Here is a 16,923-nt window from a genome sequence, read left to right on the forward strand (position 1 = left end):
ATATTGACCCACAGTGGCGGAATTGTTGGGCCGCTCATTAACATATTGACCCATAGTGGCAGAATGGTTGGGCCGCTCTTGAATATATTGACCCACAGTGGCAGAATTGTTGGGTAGCTCAGCAACACATTTTGTTCCATGACCCTTAGTGGAAGAATTGTCGGGCAGCTCATCAAAATATTGACCCATAGTGGCGGAATTGCTGGGTGACTGAACATAGTTATCGGCCACAATAAAGTTCCCAGAAGAGTTAAGAAAGAATTTAGATTGTTTGGAGTTGCCCCGACCTGCAGTGCCCTCAGAGGAGTTTGTCGGGTTCCTGTCCCTAGCGTTTTTAGTGTCAGCCTGGACTACGTCTGGATTTGTTACCCTAATATTGTTCATATCCGTGTTTTCTTTATTCAAACTTTCATTAGCATTAGAACTTTCTCGTCGATGTTCATTACTTGGGGATGTTCCAGCATTCTTTCTCTGCTCTGATGTTCGGGACCGCCCTTGGTATTTGGTTGGTACTGGCAAACCTCTAGATTGATAAATTTTAACTATGAGACCTACTAGTCGCCGTCTCTCTTTACGTATTAGCATTTTTTCTCTGCTCTGATGTTCGGGAGCGCCCTTGGTATTTGGTTGGTACTGGCAAACCTCTAGATTGATAAATTTTAACTATGAGACCTACTAGTCGCCGTCTCTCTTTACGTAGAACATACCTATCATACCAATAGGATTTATGTCTGTTCTCAATTTTACGTTTGTCCCGTTTTAGAGCTTTCTTCCATAATCTCTCTAAAGGCCAATTTTTTGTCTTCTTGTAACGAGCCATTACGTTCTTCAACATGGATTCATATTTGGCAAGCATTTCTGAAAAAGAAAGAATAAATTGATGATCCTCAAGTTGTCAACTTTATTTATTTCATGGTGGATTTCAACGACCTTCTTTCCCACCTCAAACAGCCCTGTTAAGCCAATACAAATTAAATGGAACTTAACTGGCTGTTAGCTTAACAGGAGTTCTAATGAATGAATGAATGAATGAATGAATGAATGAATGAATGAATGAATGAATATTGATGAAATCCACCATCAGTTTTCCAAATATTCTGCTTTGAAAGTCTACAGTGTGAAAGTCACATCTGTAAATTTCATGGTGGATTTCAACGACCTCCCACCTCAAACAGCCCGTTAGCTTAACAGCCCTGTTAAGCCAATACAAATTAAATGGAACTTAACTGGCTGTTAGCTTAACAGGAGTTCTAATGAATGAATGAATATTGATGAAATCCACCATCAGTTTTCCAAATATTCTGCTTTGAAAGTCTACAGTGTGAAAGTCACATCTGTAATTCTGTATTATAAAGTTATGAACACATATCATGAAAATTTTGATGAATTGGGAAAGATTGTGAGTAACATGACCTATGGAATAGAAAAAAGACGACAAGCATTATGAACATACAAAAAACTCCAACAAAATGTAATTGTGAAAAATAACAAAACATCAACAATGAAAGATAAAACGAGTAAAGAAGAAGAAAAAAAAAATCTACACTTCTAAAGAAGAAAAAAAATCGAATAAAATCATCGGACAACAACCAAGCCTTAGGCTGGGGAATCACTGAACCACATTAACCATAAATGGGAAAATTGATATAAAAAAATCTACACTTCTAAAGAAGAAAAACTAAAAATCGAATAAAATCATCGGACAACAACCAAGCCTTAGGCTGGGGAATCACTGAACCACATTAACCATAAATGGGAAAATTGATATGAAAAAAAAAAATCTACACTTCTAAAGAAGAAAAAAAAATCGAATAAAATCATCGGACAACAACCAAGCCTTAGGCTGGGGAATCAGAATCACTGAACCACATTAACCATAAATGGGAAAATTGATATTTGTACAAAATCTGTACACATTAATTTTTAAATAACTGTTTTGCATAAGTTAGTAATAATTCAGAGATATTCTACATATATACATATAATTATAGATAAACGAATATCATACAATCCAAAGCAGAGTGTCTGGCAAAAATAAAATCATCAATTTAGACAGCAAGGGGAGTGAAAATATTAAAATATCTTCACAAAGACAAGGTAAGATTTAGAGCAATATGGCACAAAATCACAAAAGAAATTTATAGTAACTTTTTTTTTAAGAGTTTTGACAGAGGGAACTGTAACTGCTAAATCGAAGAGAGAAGGAAGACAGGATAGGAGGAAAGCCAGCCGTTCCGTAATATTAATATACCTTCACAAAGACAAGGTAAGATTTAGAGCAATATGGCACAAAATCACAAAAGAAATTTATAGTAACTTTTTTTTAAGAGTTTTGACAGAGGGAACTGTAACTGCTAAATCGAAGAGAGAAGGAAGACAGGATAGGAGGAAAGCCAGCCGTTCCGAGAACGAACATTATCCCATCAGGATAAAATCCGCCCCGGGCGGGAATCGAACCCGCGGCCTAGCGCTTACAAGGCAGACGAGCCACCAACCAAGCTAACTAGGTCTAACCGTACCGTTTTTTTTTTTTTTACTTAAAGGGAGAGGGGGTAAGTACTTAACCCCTTATATTTTTTTTCTCCGCCATTACTCAATTTTTTTTTTCGCGTACCCGCCCCATTGCAACACTTTCTCACTACTAAGTAAAACTTAAGCTATAGTACATGTATACCTACTCATTGCAATGGAAAGTAGGTAGGTAATAATAAAAAGAGGTTTGATAGAGGGAGCAGTAACAATGGAGGCCTTATCGTCCAACAGCGAAGAGAAGACAGGATAGGAGAAAGCCATCAGCCGTTCCGAGGACAAACCTTATCCGTTCAGGATAAAATTCGCCGCAAGCAGGAATCGAACCCGCGATTCTAGCGCTTACAAGGCAGACGCGCTACCCTCCAAACTAGGTTGGCCCATGAGAACATTGAATTCAGAATACAGCCATAGTTTGTTACCCCTTCGTCATTTTTGAACGTTTTAAAGAGACACAATTTGGGTATCACTGATATCCAGCCAAAGTTTGCTACCCCTGTCTCATTTCTGGGCGTTTCAAGGAACCACAATTTGGGAACCACTGATATCTAGGCTAGAGTTTGCTACCCCTTTCTCATTTCTGGACGTTCGTTTCATGGAACCACAATTTGGGTACCACTGAATAGAACAAGTAGTGCTGAAGGTTTGTTGTTGGTTCAATAAAAAAAACAAGGGCTAGAGTATTCGTCTAAAAGTTAGAATGGAAAGGGTCCCTACATCAGTGTAACACAGGAGGCAATGTAACTTCCTTAAAAACTCATCCACCCTGTCTGTACATAATTATTATTGACACCCGGTACATAATTATTATTGGTGAAGAAAATAAAAGAACAATTAAATGATGATTATTGATTTACTTGGTTTTACGACCAAACTTTTAACCGGTTTATCAATAATTATTATTGTGGCGCTTTAATGGAAAAAAAAGAAGAAATACAATAAATTTATTGTACTTTTAAAAATACTGTGAAAAGCCAGCAGTACGTGATTGCCCAGATGGTCACCCATCCAAATACCAACCACGCGCAAAGTTTAACTTCAGTGATCCATCAGGAACTGTTGCATTCAATAGAAAGAAGGACAGGACAGGAGAAAGAACCTTATCTGTTCAGGATAAGTTCACCACGGGCGGGAATCGAACCCGCGACCTAGCGCTTACAAGGCAGACGCGCTACCAACCAAGCTAACTAGGCTGGCGCTATCATTCTCTATTGCTGATTTTACTTCTTGTCTAAACTGTAGACATAATTGTCTACAATAGATCAGTTGCGCTTACTTGGGTGATGTTTCAAAGTCATAGAGCAGGAAAAATGAGGACCAACGAAATTTTTCTTTTTCTTCCTTGTCTAAACTGTAGACATAATTGTCTACAATAGATCAGTTACGCTTACTTGGGTGATGTTTCAAAGTCATAGAGTAGGAAAAATGAGGACCAACGAAATTTTTCTTTTTCTTCTACGACCTCTAGATCCCGAGATAAATCGATTTAAAAAATACCGGTAAATCGTGAACTTTGACGTCACGACATACGCTCCCGTAGGCGATGACATCATAATTCATGACTCCCGCTTCGTTTGTCTGTGCGCAAGCGTTTCTGCGCATTTTGACGTGAATCTGACGTCACAACTCTTTGAACTTTTTTATTAGAACGGCAGTTAAAAATTGAATTTTCGATCTTTTAAAGTTACTTTTTCGGAGTTTTGACCTCAGATTCGGATTTGTCACAACTTTTTACGTAGGAATGGACCTTTTATTAATAATATTTTCCCAATTGCAACTCCTCCATTCTGGCGACTAAGGAGGGGTTCAGTCTTTATGCTGTCTTCGAATATGCTTGCCAAGATTAAAATGATTGGTCGTTCGGAAATTACAGCGTTTGCATTGAAATGGATACGCCATGAAGTCCCTCACATTTTTTCTCAACTTTTTACGTAGGAATCGACCTTTTATTAATAATATTTTCCCAATTGCAACTCCTCCATTGTGGCGACTAAGGAGGGGTTCAGTCTTTATGCTGTTTTCGAATATGCTTGCCAAGATTAAAATGATTGGTCGTTCGGAAATTACAGCGTTTGCATTGAAATGGATACGCCATGAAGTCCCTCACTGATGCCACTCACGTACAATGAGAACGTGTGGAGCGGAAAAAGCTTCCGACAACAGGTCTCTCACTTACATACTTTCCGTGTCCTCTTCTTTCTCATCAAATCTTTCTTCCCCAGTAATTTGAGACGTAAATTGCCCTCTCGTTTGCCGCAAGGAGATAGTCCCTCACTCGATGCAACTTCTCATGCGTACTCAATAGCGACTTGGTCTGGAATGATTGCTGACATTGGCGGCACTGGTGGGGTCCAGGAGTCGGCGGCTCACCAACATATTGACCCAAAGTGGCGGAATGGTTGGGCCGCTCAGCGACATACTGACCCATAGTGGCAGAATTGTTGGGCCGCTCATGAACATATTGACTCACAGTGGCAGAATTGTTGGGCCGCTCATTAACATATTGACTAGATTCGTAGTCGAATCTAACATATTGACCCACAATGGCAGAATTGTTGGGCCGCCCATTAACATATTGACCCACAGTTGCAGAATTGTTGGGCCGCTCATTAACATTATGTTCATGCGTCTGCTCACTGCCGCATCCGCAGGTTGCATCCGCTTCGTACCCCCATAGCTTTTTGTTATATTTGCAGCAGGAGACTCCGGACCGAAGGCGATTTTATTTAGGGCCTTCCAGGTTAGGAATGGTTGGCTGACACGGTTAGGTCTCTCACATGGTCTGACAGACTCAAGCCGAAACCTTTTTCCGACACACACGCTTTTTCAGAAGAGAAGACGCATTTTCCGACTCTTTATTTTTCTTTTAAAAACTCATCCACCCTGTCTGTACATAATTATTATTGACACCCGGTACATAATTATTATTGGTGAAGAAAATAAAAGAACAATTAAATGATGATTATTGATTTACTTGGTTTTACGACCAAACTTTTAACCGGTTTATCAATAATTATAATTGTGGTGGTTCTCGTTGCTTCCTCTTTTGAAATCCATGATGGTAGGTAGCACACTCAACTTGAAGTTTCGGTAACTTGACCTAGTTTGGTGTGGTTTATCTTTCGTAAAAACAGGATATGTGATTATATGTACGTAGGTTCGTAAGTATAACAATAAATCACCAGAACCCAGAACCTAGTAATTTACGAAGGATGGAGTAGTTAGCATTTTAATATATATGTAAAAAAAAAAGTGACAGAAAACTAACACACAAACCAGTAGTTGGGTGGAGGAGCTCCTTCAAGAGAACCCTACCACTGTAAAGTTTGTATGATAAATTACAGCTGCCCAACTGTACATATTAAGTACGTGACTATGTGTTTACAGAGTAGAAGTAGCATCAAAACCTCTTTTCCTACTTCTACCTACATTCATAATTTTGTTCTTTTCCCAAAAGACTTTGGGCATCTCACAAAATGTGCTGGGATATCAAAAGAATATAAAAAAGCTAAAAAGAAATGCATTAAAAAAAAAATGAGTTTTTTTCTTGAGAAATTTTTTCTCTCTGAGCATCGGCTAACGTAACTATCGTCACAGTTTACGACTTTTAAGTTTTTATTTTCCATTCTCTCTCTCTTTTCAAACAAGAAATCACTTAAAACAGAGGAAAATAAAATGTACAGGGTGACAGAAAAAAAACTTCACTGCCGCTCATGAACATATTGACCCACAGTGGCAGAATTGTTGGGCCGCTCATTAACATATTGACCCACAGTGGCAGAATTGTTGGGTAGCTCAGCAACACACTTTGGTCCATGACCCTTAGTGGAAGAATTGTTGGGCAGCTCATCAAAATATTGACCCATAGTGGCGGAATTGCTGGGTGACTGAACATAGTTATCGGCCACAATAAAGTTCCCAGAAGAGCTTCACTGATGTGGAATGGGTGTGACGCAGTGGGGCTCTAACTCTAAAGATAGTGAATATGAAAAACCATGGTAGTGGTCCATTTCGCCAAGTCAAAAAATGAGCGACCTTCAATAAAAAAAAAGTACCTAAAAAACTTCACTGATGTGGAATGGGTGTGACGCAGTGGGGGCTCTAAAGATAGTGAATATGAAAAACCATGGTAGTGGTCCATTTCGCCAAGTCAAAAAATGAGTCCATTTCGCCAAGTCAAAGTCAAAAAGCGACCTTCAATAAAAAAAAAGTACCTAAAAGTGATGTCCATCCAGATGCGAAGCCTAGATAAAAATTTAGCCTTCTTGAAATGTGGGTTAAATATGAAATCAATACAAACAATAAAAATTAGTTGATTATTTGTTATCCTTAAATAGATGAGGAATAATCTTTTTTTATTGCTAATTGTAATAATTGCTCTCAAAATTTCAGTAGAACTCCTTATTTATTTTTGGATTAAATTTTATCAATCATTTCTCGTCGGAAACTAATTTTTCACTGGATTTTGAATTTTTTAAACTCTAATCCATATCCTTCGCGAATGTTTTTGAATTTTCGTCACTTTTTAGTAGGTATTAAGAGCTTAAAAGGACATTAATTGATAAGTTATTATTACTTATTTTTCATTCCTCGACTAAAAAATAATAAATAAAGGAACATTAATAAATCATAACTCTATACGACACTACTTAAAAAAAAAGAGGAACTGTTAAATAAACATAAAAATTAAAATTTATATGCTTAATTCGAGATCAGAAAATGTCAAATAAAAAAACTAAAGCATATTTTTTTTTTTTTTTGCCAGGAATGAATTGAAATGATTTTTTACTTTCTATTTTTAAATGGGAGATCAAAAAAGTTTCCTGCTAAATAATCCAATAAGTTCAGTGTATTAAAGCTCCACTATCTACCTAACTACAAAAAATATAAAAAAACCTACAATTTAAAAAAGTACAAAAATACATCGAGATCAAAAAATATAAAGAATTGAGATTTTCAATTTATACAAAAATATTTTTTGCACAGTTTATATTTTTCAAAATTATGAAAATACGAATTCTTTTTAATCACAACTAGTAGGGAACTTTTTTTCCCCCCAAGAGGTTTGATAGAGGGAACTGAAACTCCTAAGGTCTCATCGTCCCGAAATCGAAGAGAGAAGAAGGATAGGATAGGAGAAATCCATCCGTTCCGAGAACGAACCTTATCTTGTTGAGGATAAAATCCGCCCTCGGGCGTGAATCGAACCCGCGACCTAGCGCTTACAAGGTGCTAGTTACCTTACAAGCTAACTAGGCTGGCAGTAGGGAACTAAATAGTGAAGAAGTATATGTTTATCATTTCAACCTACCTAGTCAAGATGGACCTTCACAAAGTTACAGAATCTTCAATCTATCAACTAAATTTACCACACCATAGCCATGTGTCAAAGTAATTCATTTGCTTTTACAAATGTTTAACTCGAAATGACGGTAGGTACTAAATTTTTGTGTCACGACTAGGACTCAAACTCCAGCTCCCCGGATTTCAAGACTAATCTTCTACCTCTAAGGCTGAAAACCATGTAAATACAAAGGCTAAAAACCATGTACATACAAAGGCTAAAAACCATGTACATACAAAAAGGCTTAAAACCATGTAAATACAGAGGCTTAAAACCATATAAATGAAACGGCTTAAAACCATGTAAATACGAAGGCTTAAAATAAGGTAAACTACGAAGTTTCTTCCTCTTCTTCCTAGTATTTTCCTATTTTAATAGGGTCGGCGTTTCTTGTCAGTCTCTTCCAGGCAGCCCTATTATGTACCTCATGTCCTGATTCACACAATCTTTCCACCTTCGGTCTATCTCGCCCTTTTCTCCCCCTCACTTCCATTCTCTCAACTCTTTTCCCTGAAACCATGTAAATACAAAGGCTAAAAACCATGTACATACAAAGGCTTAAAACCATGTAAATACAAAGGTTTAAAACCATATAAATGAAACGGCTTAAAACCATGTAAATACGAAGGCTTAAAATAAGGTAGACTACGAAGTTTCTTCCTCTTCTTCCTAGTATTTTCTTATTTTAATAGGGTCGGCTTTTCTTCTCAGTCTCTTCCAGGCAGCCCTATTGTGTTCCTCATGTCCTGATTCACACAATCTTTCCACCTTCGGTCTATCTCGCCCTTTTCTCCCCCTCACTTCCATTCTCTCAACTCTTTTCCCCCATTAACATATTGACCCACAGTTGCAGAATTGTTGGGCCGCTCATTAACATATTGACCCACAGTTGCAGAATTGTTGGGCCGCTCATTAACATATTGACCCACAGTGGCAGAATTGTTGGGTAGCTCAGCAACACACTTTGGTCCATGACCCTTAGTGGAAGAATTGTTGGGCAGCTCATCAAAATATTGACCCATAGTGGCGGAATTGCTGGGTGACTGAACATAGTTATCGGCCACAATAAAGTTCCCAGAAGAGTTAAGAAAGAATTTAGATTGTTTGGAGTTGCCCCTATTTCTTTATTTCCTGTCATTGATTTTGTTTAAACATTTAAAAAATATATAATTGCAACACCAAATCGAGGTAGGTTTTTAGTTTAAACAAAGACCTGCCTACCTGACCTACTCATGTTTGAAAAAGAATAATAAAATATATCAAAAATGTGACGATCTAAATCAAAGTACATATTTACATATTTTAAAAAATAAATCTTAAAATTAATTGTAAAAATCCATTTTTAATGACTCACAAAAATATATAATGCCATTATTTATTAAGTAAAAATATATAAAAAAGGAATGTGTCATCACAATGTAATTACAGATAACCTACTACTAATTTAAAAAAAAGTACTCTACTGAAAAAGGTTTTCTTTTAAAGGGTCTCCTCTTTATATGATATTTTTTTTTTTTTTTTTTTAGATGTAAAAACGTCGGAAGTCCCGGGTTCAATTCCTGTCAAAATTGGATTTTTCTTCATTTCGGTTCTACAATTTGGATTTCAGCTTAGTGGGGAGAAAAATAATAAATAATGAAAGATAACAAAGAACAAGAGTAATTAATTAGAACTTTTTATTTTAGAAAAAAAAACATCTTTTTTTTAATTATTTAACTGATTCTCAAGAAAACGAAACATGGCATCTTACAGTACCTAAGTTATTTTATTATCTACATTGGTTGATTTCATAGGTTCTATGTAATTACTAATACAGTTAAATTAACAGTTTACTTAAATATGAGCACACAAAAGAGGTAAATAAAAAATTTGTACTTATTTTTATCTATAACAAAGAAATACAATCAGCGTGAACGACCTACTGCCCGTAGAGTTAAAGTGCTTTAAAGGAAAAAAAAAAGAAGAAATACAATAAATTTATTGTACTTTTAAAAATACTGTGAAAAGCCAGCAGTACGTGATTGCCCAGATGGTCACCCATACCATCATCAACAGCCTCTGTCTCTTCGACAGATTTGTCACTCTTGGGGGTTTCAGGAGCTTTTCGTTTGTCAGCTTTCTTTCGTTTTACAATCTTTTTAGCTTTTTGTTTGTTAGCTTTCTTTCGTTTGACAATCTTTTCCGATGTTTCTTCCGTGCTACTGAGTACGACCTCGGTTTGTTCTTCCGCCTGGTTGATCATCGTTGCTGTCACGGAGACTGTTTGTCGCTTCGATCGTTTCTTTGCCGATGTTTCGTCGACCCCTGCATCTTCAACGTTTACTATGTTTGTCGTTTCCCTATAGTGATCGTTCATAATATGTCGAATCACATCGTCAAAGGATCCTCTGAAGTGCACACACACGATACACTTCTTGATGGCGTTATTTTTCGAGTTCATACAACAGTTGACGTGTTTGATGAAACTGGTAATGTCGTGGTTCATTTTCAAACGGCAATTGATACAGTTGTGCTTTCTGATTTTCTTACTACCCGTACTGACGTCTGAAAGAGAAAAAGAAGAAATATAACAGTTCTTGTGGAATTGGGAAACGTCAAAGCAGAGCATTTTTTAAACGAGGTTTGATAGAACTGTAACTGCTAAGGTCTTATCGTCCCGAAATCGAAGAGAGAAGAAAGACAGGACAGGAGAAAGCCAGTCGTTCCGAGAACGAACATTATCCGTTCAGGATAAAGTCCGCCCCACACCAACCAAGCTAACTAGACTGGGCAAATCAGAGCAAGAAGCATACTAAAAGAAATAAGAATACACAGCTTTTTGGTATGTGTGCTTATAGAAAATTATATATTTATTTCTTTTATTAAATAACTATGATTTAAACAATGGAACCTTATTTATAAAATTAAAATAAAATATTCGAATTTACAGGGTGTAATAGAAAAGCTAAAATTTAAATTCTATAGAATCTCGGTGAAATAAATGAAGGTATTGGATAGTTGTGTATTTATTTGGAAAATTGGTTGTAGTTGATCCTGTATAGGTAAACAAAAAGTTGAGGGAAAAGTTTAGAAAATAAATAAATCAAATTCGTCGGTTCATCGGTGTGAAATATGGGATTCATGTACCCCAATATTTTTTTTATTTAGAATCCTAAATAAAAAAAAAAAAAAATAAAAAAAAAAATGTACCATTTTATTTAGAATCCTGATCCGGACTCGGAAAGTAAGTAAAGTATTTAGAATCCTAAATCCTAGTAATGAATGATTGCTAGAGATTGCTTCGATAGGTTTTTCAGTAGTAAAATTATCAGTTTTTATTTTTCAACATAAATTGCTAGCTACTTAAAAAATAAGTTCAAGAATAACCAATTTAGTCTATCCATATTTTCTCTTTTGTTTTTTTGTTTTGTTTTTTTTTTTTTAAAAAATATTTATTAGAGTATTTACTCTGTTGAATTTCATTTAGAAATATTTAAAAAACTTCAGAGGATCCTTTGACGATGTGATTCGACATATTATGAACGATCACTATGGGGGAACGACAGACATAGTAAAAGTTGAAGATGCAGGGGTCGACGAAACATCGGCAAAGAAACAATCGAAGCGACAAACAGTCTCCGTGACAGCAACGATGATCAACCAGGCGGAAGAACAAACCGAGGTCGTACTCAGTAGCACGGAAGAAACATCGGAAAAGATTGTCAAACGAAAGAAAGCTAACAAACAAAAAGCTAAAAAGATTGTCAAACGAAAGAAAGCTGACAAACGAAAAGCTCCTGAAACCCCCAAGAGTGGAAAATCTGTCGAAGAGACAGAGGCTGTTGATGATGGTGAGAAAAAAGTCAAAACCAAAAAAGCCAAGAAAAAACTAAAAGGTACCAAAAAACTAAAAGCTAAGAATAAGAATGCCAGGAAAAAGCAACTCAAAAAAGGAATAAGCCAGGATATTTTACCAGATGCTACGGGAATCAGTTATATAGATTTTAACGAAATCAAAGAGATGCCTGTTGCAAAGAAACAGAAACATATTGAATGTGTTGTCATTGAAGGAAGCGAAAGTTATGGAGAACTTGCAAGAAAGGAATGCAAAAAGGAACGTACTGATACCAATATTGGAAACTCTGCGCGTGGTTGGTATTCGGATGGGTGACCATCTGGGCAATCACGTACTGCTGGCTTTTCACAGTATTTTTAAAAGTACAATAAATTTATTGTATTTCTTCTTTTTAGTACCTAAAAGTGATTTCCATCCAGATGCGAAGCCTAGATAAAAAATTTAGCCTTCTTGAAATGTGGAAAAGTTCCCTTGCTAGCTTGCATATTCAACAATTGCAGCTACCTACAGGAAAATTTGTACATGAAATGTGGAAAAGTTCCCTTGCTAGCTTGCATATTCAACAATTGCAGCTACCTACAGGAAAATTTGTACATCATCCACAAAATCTATGAATCTATCTACCAAATTTACAGAGTCAATCATTCAAATTTATTCTCCTTTGATATCAAATACCAAATTCAGAGTGGGGGAACACACACCTTGTATCTTGTTACCTGACCCTTTCACAACTAGTAGGGAACTTTTTTTCCCCCCAAGAGGTTTGATAGAGGGAACTGAAACTCCTAAGGTCTCATCGTCCCGAAATCGAAGAGAGAAGAAGGATAGGATAGGAGAAATCCATCCGTTCCGAGAACGAACCTTATCTTGTTGAGGATAAAATCCGCCCTCGGGCGTGAATCGAACCCGCGACCTAGCGCTTACAAGGTGCTAGTTACCTTACAAGCTAACTAGGCTGGCAGTAGGGAACTAAATAGTGAAGAAGTATATGTTTATCATTTCAACCTACCTAGTCAAGATGGACCTTCACAAAGTTACAGAATCTTCAATCTATCAACTAAATTTACCACACCATAGCCATGTGTCAAAGTAATTCATTTGCTTTTACAAATGTTTAACTCGAAATGACGGTAGGTACTAAATTTTTGTGTCACGACTAGGACTCAAACTCCAGCTCCCCGGATTTCAAGACTAATCTTCTACCTCTAAGGCTGAAAACCATGTAAATACAAAGGCTAAAAACCATGTACATACAAAGGCTAAAAACCATGTACATACAAAGGCTAAAAACCATGTACATACAAAGGCTAAAAACCATGTACATACAAAGGCTAAAAACCATGTACATACAAAGGCTAAAAACCATGTACATACAAAGGCTAAAAACCATGTACATACAAAGGCTAAAAACCATGTACATACAAAGGCTAAAAACCATGTACATACAAAGGCTAAAAACCATGTACATACAAAGGCTAAAAACCATGTACATACAAAGGCTAAAAACCATGTACATACAAAGGCTAAAAACCATGTACATACAAAGGCTAAAAACCATGTACATACAAAGGCTTAAAACCATGTAAATACAAAGGTTTAAAACCATATAAATGAAACGGCTTAAAACCATGTAAATACGAAGGCTTAAAATAAGGTAGACTACGAAGTTTCTTCCTCTTCTTCCTAGTATTTTCTTATTTTAATAGGGTCGGCTTTTCTTCTCAGTCTCTTCCAGGCAGCCCTATTGTGTTCCTCATGTCCTGATTCACACAATCTTTCCACCTTCGGTCTATCTCGCCCTTTTCTCCCCCTCACTTCCATTCTCTCAACTCTTTTCCCTATGTAGGTAAACTCCAAAGTCTCACAGCATAAAAGTCAGGCCTCGACTGAGCGAAAGGTGCGAGATAATTCCAACAAAAGGTGATTCAACTCTTTTCATTTTTATTATCCTCGTCATCATTTATGTTTTTTTATTACAATATAATTATTATTAAAATTAATATTATTTCCGTGGAAGAAAAGAATCCGTCAGGTGTATGAAATAAGCCAACCTCCCTTTCATGGTTCCCTCGAGAGAGAAAAAAACATTTCCTGGGGCAAAACTACAACGCCAAGGATAAGTTCTTGTCTTACTTAAAAGAAGAAGAAGAAGAAGAAGAAGAAGAAGAAGAAGAAGAAGAAGAAGAAAAAAAAAAAAAAAAAAAAAAAAAAAAAAGCATACGCTCATAATTCATGACTCCCGCTTCGTTTGTTTGTGCGCAAGCGTTTCTGCGCATTTTGACGTGAAATCTGACGTCACAACTCTTCGAACTTTTTTATTAGAACGACAATTAAAAATTGAATTTTCGACCTTTTAAAGTTACCTTTTCCGAGTTTTGACCTCAGATTTGGATTTTTCAAAACTTTTTACGTAGGAATCGACCTTTTATTAATAATATTTTCAATTTTTTTTTCGCGTACCCCCGGAGGGGCTCTCGCGTACAACCCGGGGTAAACGTACCCCCGGTTGGGAACCGCTGAATTAAAAGATTGGCCCTCAGTTGTTGGTAGAAAAGGATTGCTGAACCTTCTGGATGGTTCATTTTGAAAACTTGGTGGGAAGTTCCCTCGCGTACCCCCGGAGGGGCTCTCGCGTACAACCCGGGGTAAACGTACCCGCGGTTGGGAACCGCTGGATTAAAAGATTGGCCCTCAGTTGTTGGTAGAAAAGGATTGCTGAACCTTCTGGATGGTTCATTTTGAAAACTTGGTGGGAAGTTCCCTTTCACTGATGGATTTCTATTGAAATCGCCAAAGTCATCCCTACCAAACCTGTTACTAGTATTGTTAGATCTACGGCCATAGCTTGGTGGTCCATGGACAATTTCATCATATACATTCCTGCGACGATTATGAGGCCGATAATCTTCCCTCAACTGATTGACCGATGAACTTTGATGATTTTGATATGGACTTTTTTGCAAGTCGATTTCTCTAAATTTCGAATCAATTCTTCTAGTTTGATTGTGAAATTTTGTATTCTCCATCTGGTTTTCTTGTTTGATTTCATTTATCTTTGAATGTAAGCTGGTGTCCTGTACGTGTTTTTTGTGTTTATGATCATCAAAGTTGTGTCTACCGATCTGATACATAGCTTGGTGGTCCATGGACAATTTCATCATATACATTCCTGCGACGATTATGAGGCCGATAATCTGCCTTCAAGTGATTGACCGATGGACTTTGATGATTTTGATATGGACTTTTTTGCAAGTCGATTTCTCTAAATTTCAAATCAATTCTTCTAGTTTGATTGTGAAATTTTGTTTTCTCCATCTGGTTTTCTTGGTTGATTTCATTTATCTTTGAATGTAAGCTGGTGTCCTGTACGTGTTTTTTGTGTTTATGATCATCAAAGTTGTGTCTACCGATCTGATTTGTCTCATCGTTATTCCTGTCACTTTGTACAACAGCTAGTCTATCGTTCTTGGTGACACCAAGTGCTTTGGCTTCATGTCCAATTTCATCATCAGCGTATTGAAAATATTTTTTCTCGCCTTTCTTAGTGGCACTTTTTATTGATATCACCGATATATTACTTTCGCTAACATCACTTGTGAATGTTCTGATTTCGTGTAAAGTTGTTGTCGTCAACCTGGATTCAAATTTTTTGCTCTCTTTCAGAGTTCTTGCATTAAAAGTTATATTGTTGTCAATTTGATTATTTTCTTCTACACCAATATTGGCATCAGTACGTTCCTTTTTGCATTCCTTTCTTGCAAGTTCTCCATAACTTTCGCTTCCTTCAATGACAACACATTCAATATGTTTCTGTCTGATTATTTTCTTCTACACCAATATTGGTATCAGTACGTTCCTTTTTGCATTCCTTTCTTGCAAGTTCTCCATAACTTTCGCTTCCTTCAATGACAACACATTCAATATGTTTCTGTGACACGAGGCCTTTCCTTGGGAACGGAATATGGTAAATTTATAGTAGGTATTTTTATAGGATTACATTAGTTATGAGATCTCTCAAAAATAAATGTCAGGACATAAAATGCAGCGAATCAACATTTGATAGTCATAAAAAATAATAAACACATGTGTAGGTATTGCTTTTGTTCATTTCTAAACTCTTCAATTGTTTACGAACTACTCGATATTTTGGGTGGAGTAATACTCAAAGCATTCTCATTACCACCCCCCGCATTGCCATTGAAAAGACTTGTCGACAAGTTGAGAACCCCTGTATAGTAATCCTGATTGTGTTTCTTCTTCATATGCACCTGAAGGTTTCCCTTCTGATGCGTTTTGAGCGGACAGAAGGGACATTTGAATGCGGGTTCCTTGCCGCATTCCAGCCGCTTGTGTAGCGATAGACTCGTCTTGGAGCGGTACTTCTTTCCGCATCCGTCACACGGGAGAATCACGTCGTCCTTATCACGAATAGTTTTAGACCGTCGCTGTCGACTACTAGGATGACTGTTGTTGGTTTCACTCGTGTCCGAGCCACTCTCGTAATAATCCTGCAGGAGAATATTCTGCGCATGCGCAAGCTGTGCGGCCGCTATACTCTGCAGTGGATTATTATTATTGGTCGGTCCATTGGTTACAATCTTCTCTAGGTAGCGCTGCGATATCGCCATCGCCGCGTCGTACTTCCCGTTTTCGTCACTAGGTGGCGCTTTGGTCTTGGGCACACTAGCGCTCGCAGTGAGCTGCTGATGAACTTGCTGTTCGAAGAATAACTGGAAGAGATTGTTGGCGCTCAGACGGTTCTTGGCGTCACAATGGGTTCCGTTCACATAGCCTTGAGTTCGACTCCCGGTGTTCTCTACGTCTTCTAGAGAGGGTTTGGTGGGTTGCGAGTGTCAAAGAAGAGGACGAAGGAGATGAGAAGGAAGAGAGAGACAAACAGAAGGGGTTACGTGTTAGTAAAATGTTAAATCATCAACACTCGGTTCAAAACGCCTAAACGTCTATAAGTTAGCAAAATGTTGACCACTTTGCCACATGCCACATTTAACAGAAATAGCTGAAGCTATATCGTCTACTTTATTTTTGTAGAGTTTTTTCAATGTCATCAACCAAAAACTGCATAAACAAGAATGTGACAAAATGTTCATACATGAAAAATAAATCAACCACACAATTATGGATGTTAAAAATCCAACAATATTATCCTTGAAGAAGATAAAAATGTAGGCTACTACCCTAGTCAATACAAAAAGCA

At 37.1% G+C, this 16,923-nt stretch overlaps 4 protein-coding genes across 4 annotated transcripts; all 4 read right to left on the reverse strand.

Moving 5' to 3' along the window:
• Window positions 1-8: 8 nt before the first annotated feature.
• Window positions 9-1,032, reverse strand: LOC113471688 (the record flags this gene model as incomplete). The annotated part of the gene is made up of 2 exons (XM_026831028.1): window positions 603-1,032; window positions 9-481 (listed from the first exon to the last, which is right to left on the reverse strand). Coding segments are annotated over exons 1-2 (727 nt in total), but the record flags the coding sequence as incomplete, so codon positions are not given.
• Window positions 1,033-4,491: 3,459 nt separating this feature from the next.
• LOC108253730 (zinc finger protein 846-like) lies at window positions 4,492-8,984 on the reverse strand. Its single transcript, XM_026831029.1, has 3 exons — window positions 8,698-8,984; window positions 4,800-5,134; window positions 4,492-4,631 (listed from the first exon to the last, which is right to left on the reverse strand). The coding sequence occupies exons 1-3, from the start codon at window positions 8,893-8,895 to the stop codon at window positions 4,532-4,534; spliced, it is 633 nt and encodes a 210-aa protein (XP_026686830.1). The 5' UTR covers window positions 8,896-8,984; the 3' UTR covers window positions 4,492-4,531.
• Window positions 8,985-12,864: 3,880 nt separating this feature from the next.
• LOC103519575 lies at window positions 12,865-15,596 on the reverse strand. The gene is made up of 4 exons (XM_008484664.1): window positions 15,561-15,596; window positions 15,120-15,518; window positions 14,169-14,830; window positions 12,865-12,919 (listed from the first exon to the last, which is right to left on the reverse strand). The coding sequence occupies exons 1-4, from the start codon at window positions 15,594-15,596 to the stop codon at window positions 12,865-12,867; spliced, it is 1,152 nt and encodes a 383-aa protein (XP_008482886.1).
• A 137-nt stretch (window positions 15,597-15,733) lies between these two features.
• LOC103519573 (longitudinals lacking protein, isoforms A/B/D/L-like) lies at window positions 15,734-16,917 on the reverse strand. Its single transcript, XM_008484662.3, has one exon. It carries the CDS (start codon window positions 16,334-16,336, stop codon window positions 15,836-15,838), a length of 501 nt encoding a protein of 166 aa, XP_008482884.1. The 5' UTR covers window positions 16,337-16,917; the 3' UTR covers window positions 15,734-15,835.
• Window positions 16,918-16,923: the final 6 nt, after the last annotated feature.

This window comes from Diaphorina citri, unplaced genomic scaffold, assembly GCF_000475195.1.
Source record: "Diaphorina citri unplaced genomic scaffold, Diaci psyllid genome assembly version 1.1 scaffold2812, whole genome shotgun sequence".
Taxonomy (NCBI): Eukaryota; Metazoa; Arthropoda; class Insecta; order Hemiptera; family Psyllidae; genus Diaphorina; species Diaphorina citri.

Excerpts from the sequence above, each read along its gene's own strand:
- LOC108253730 (XM_026831029.1), bottom strand. The coding sequence starts at position 8,895 with ATGGGTCAATATTTTGATGAGCTGCCCAACAATTCTTCCACTAAGGGT. Across the intron at positions 5,135-8,697 it reads TGGGTCAATATGTTAATGGG|CGGCCCAACAATTCTGCAAC; the intron begins GGAAAAGAGTTG and ends AATGTTAATGAG. Across the intron at positions 4,632-4,799 it reads GAGAAGTTGCATCGAGTGAG|GGACTTCATGGCGTATCCAT; the intron begins GGACTATCTCCT and ends GGCATCAGTGAG.
- LOC103519575 (XM_008484664.1), bottom strand. The coding sequence starts at position 15,596 with ATGGAGAACTTGCAAGAAAGGAATGCAAAAAGGAAC. Across the intron at positions 15,519-15,560 it reads AAAGGAATGCAAAAAGGAAC|AAACATATTGAATGTGTTGT; the intron begins GTACTGATACCA and ends ATAATCAGACAG. Across the intron at positions 12,920-14,168 it reads ACGCGAGAGCCCCTCCGGGG|CCTTAGAGGTAGAAGATTAG; the intron begins GTACGCGAAAAA and ends CATGGTTTTCAG.
- LOC103519573 (XM_008484662.3), bottom strand. The coding sequence starts at position 16,336 with ATGGCGATATCGCAGCGCTACCTAGAGAAGATTGTAACCAATGGACCG.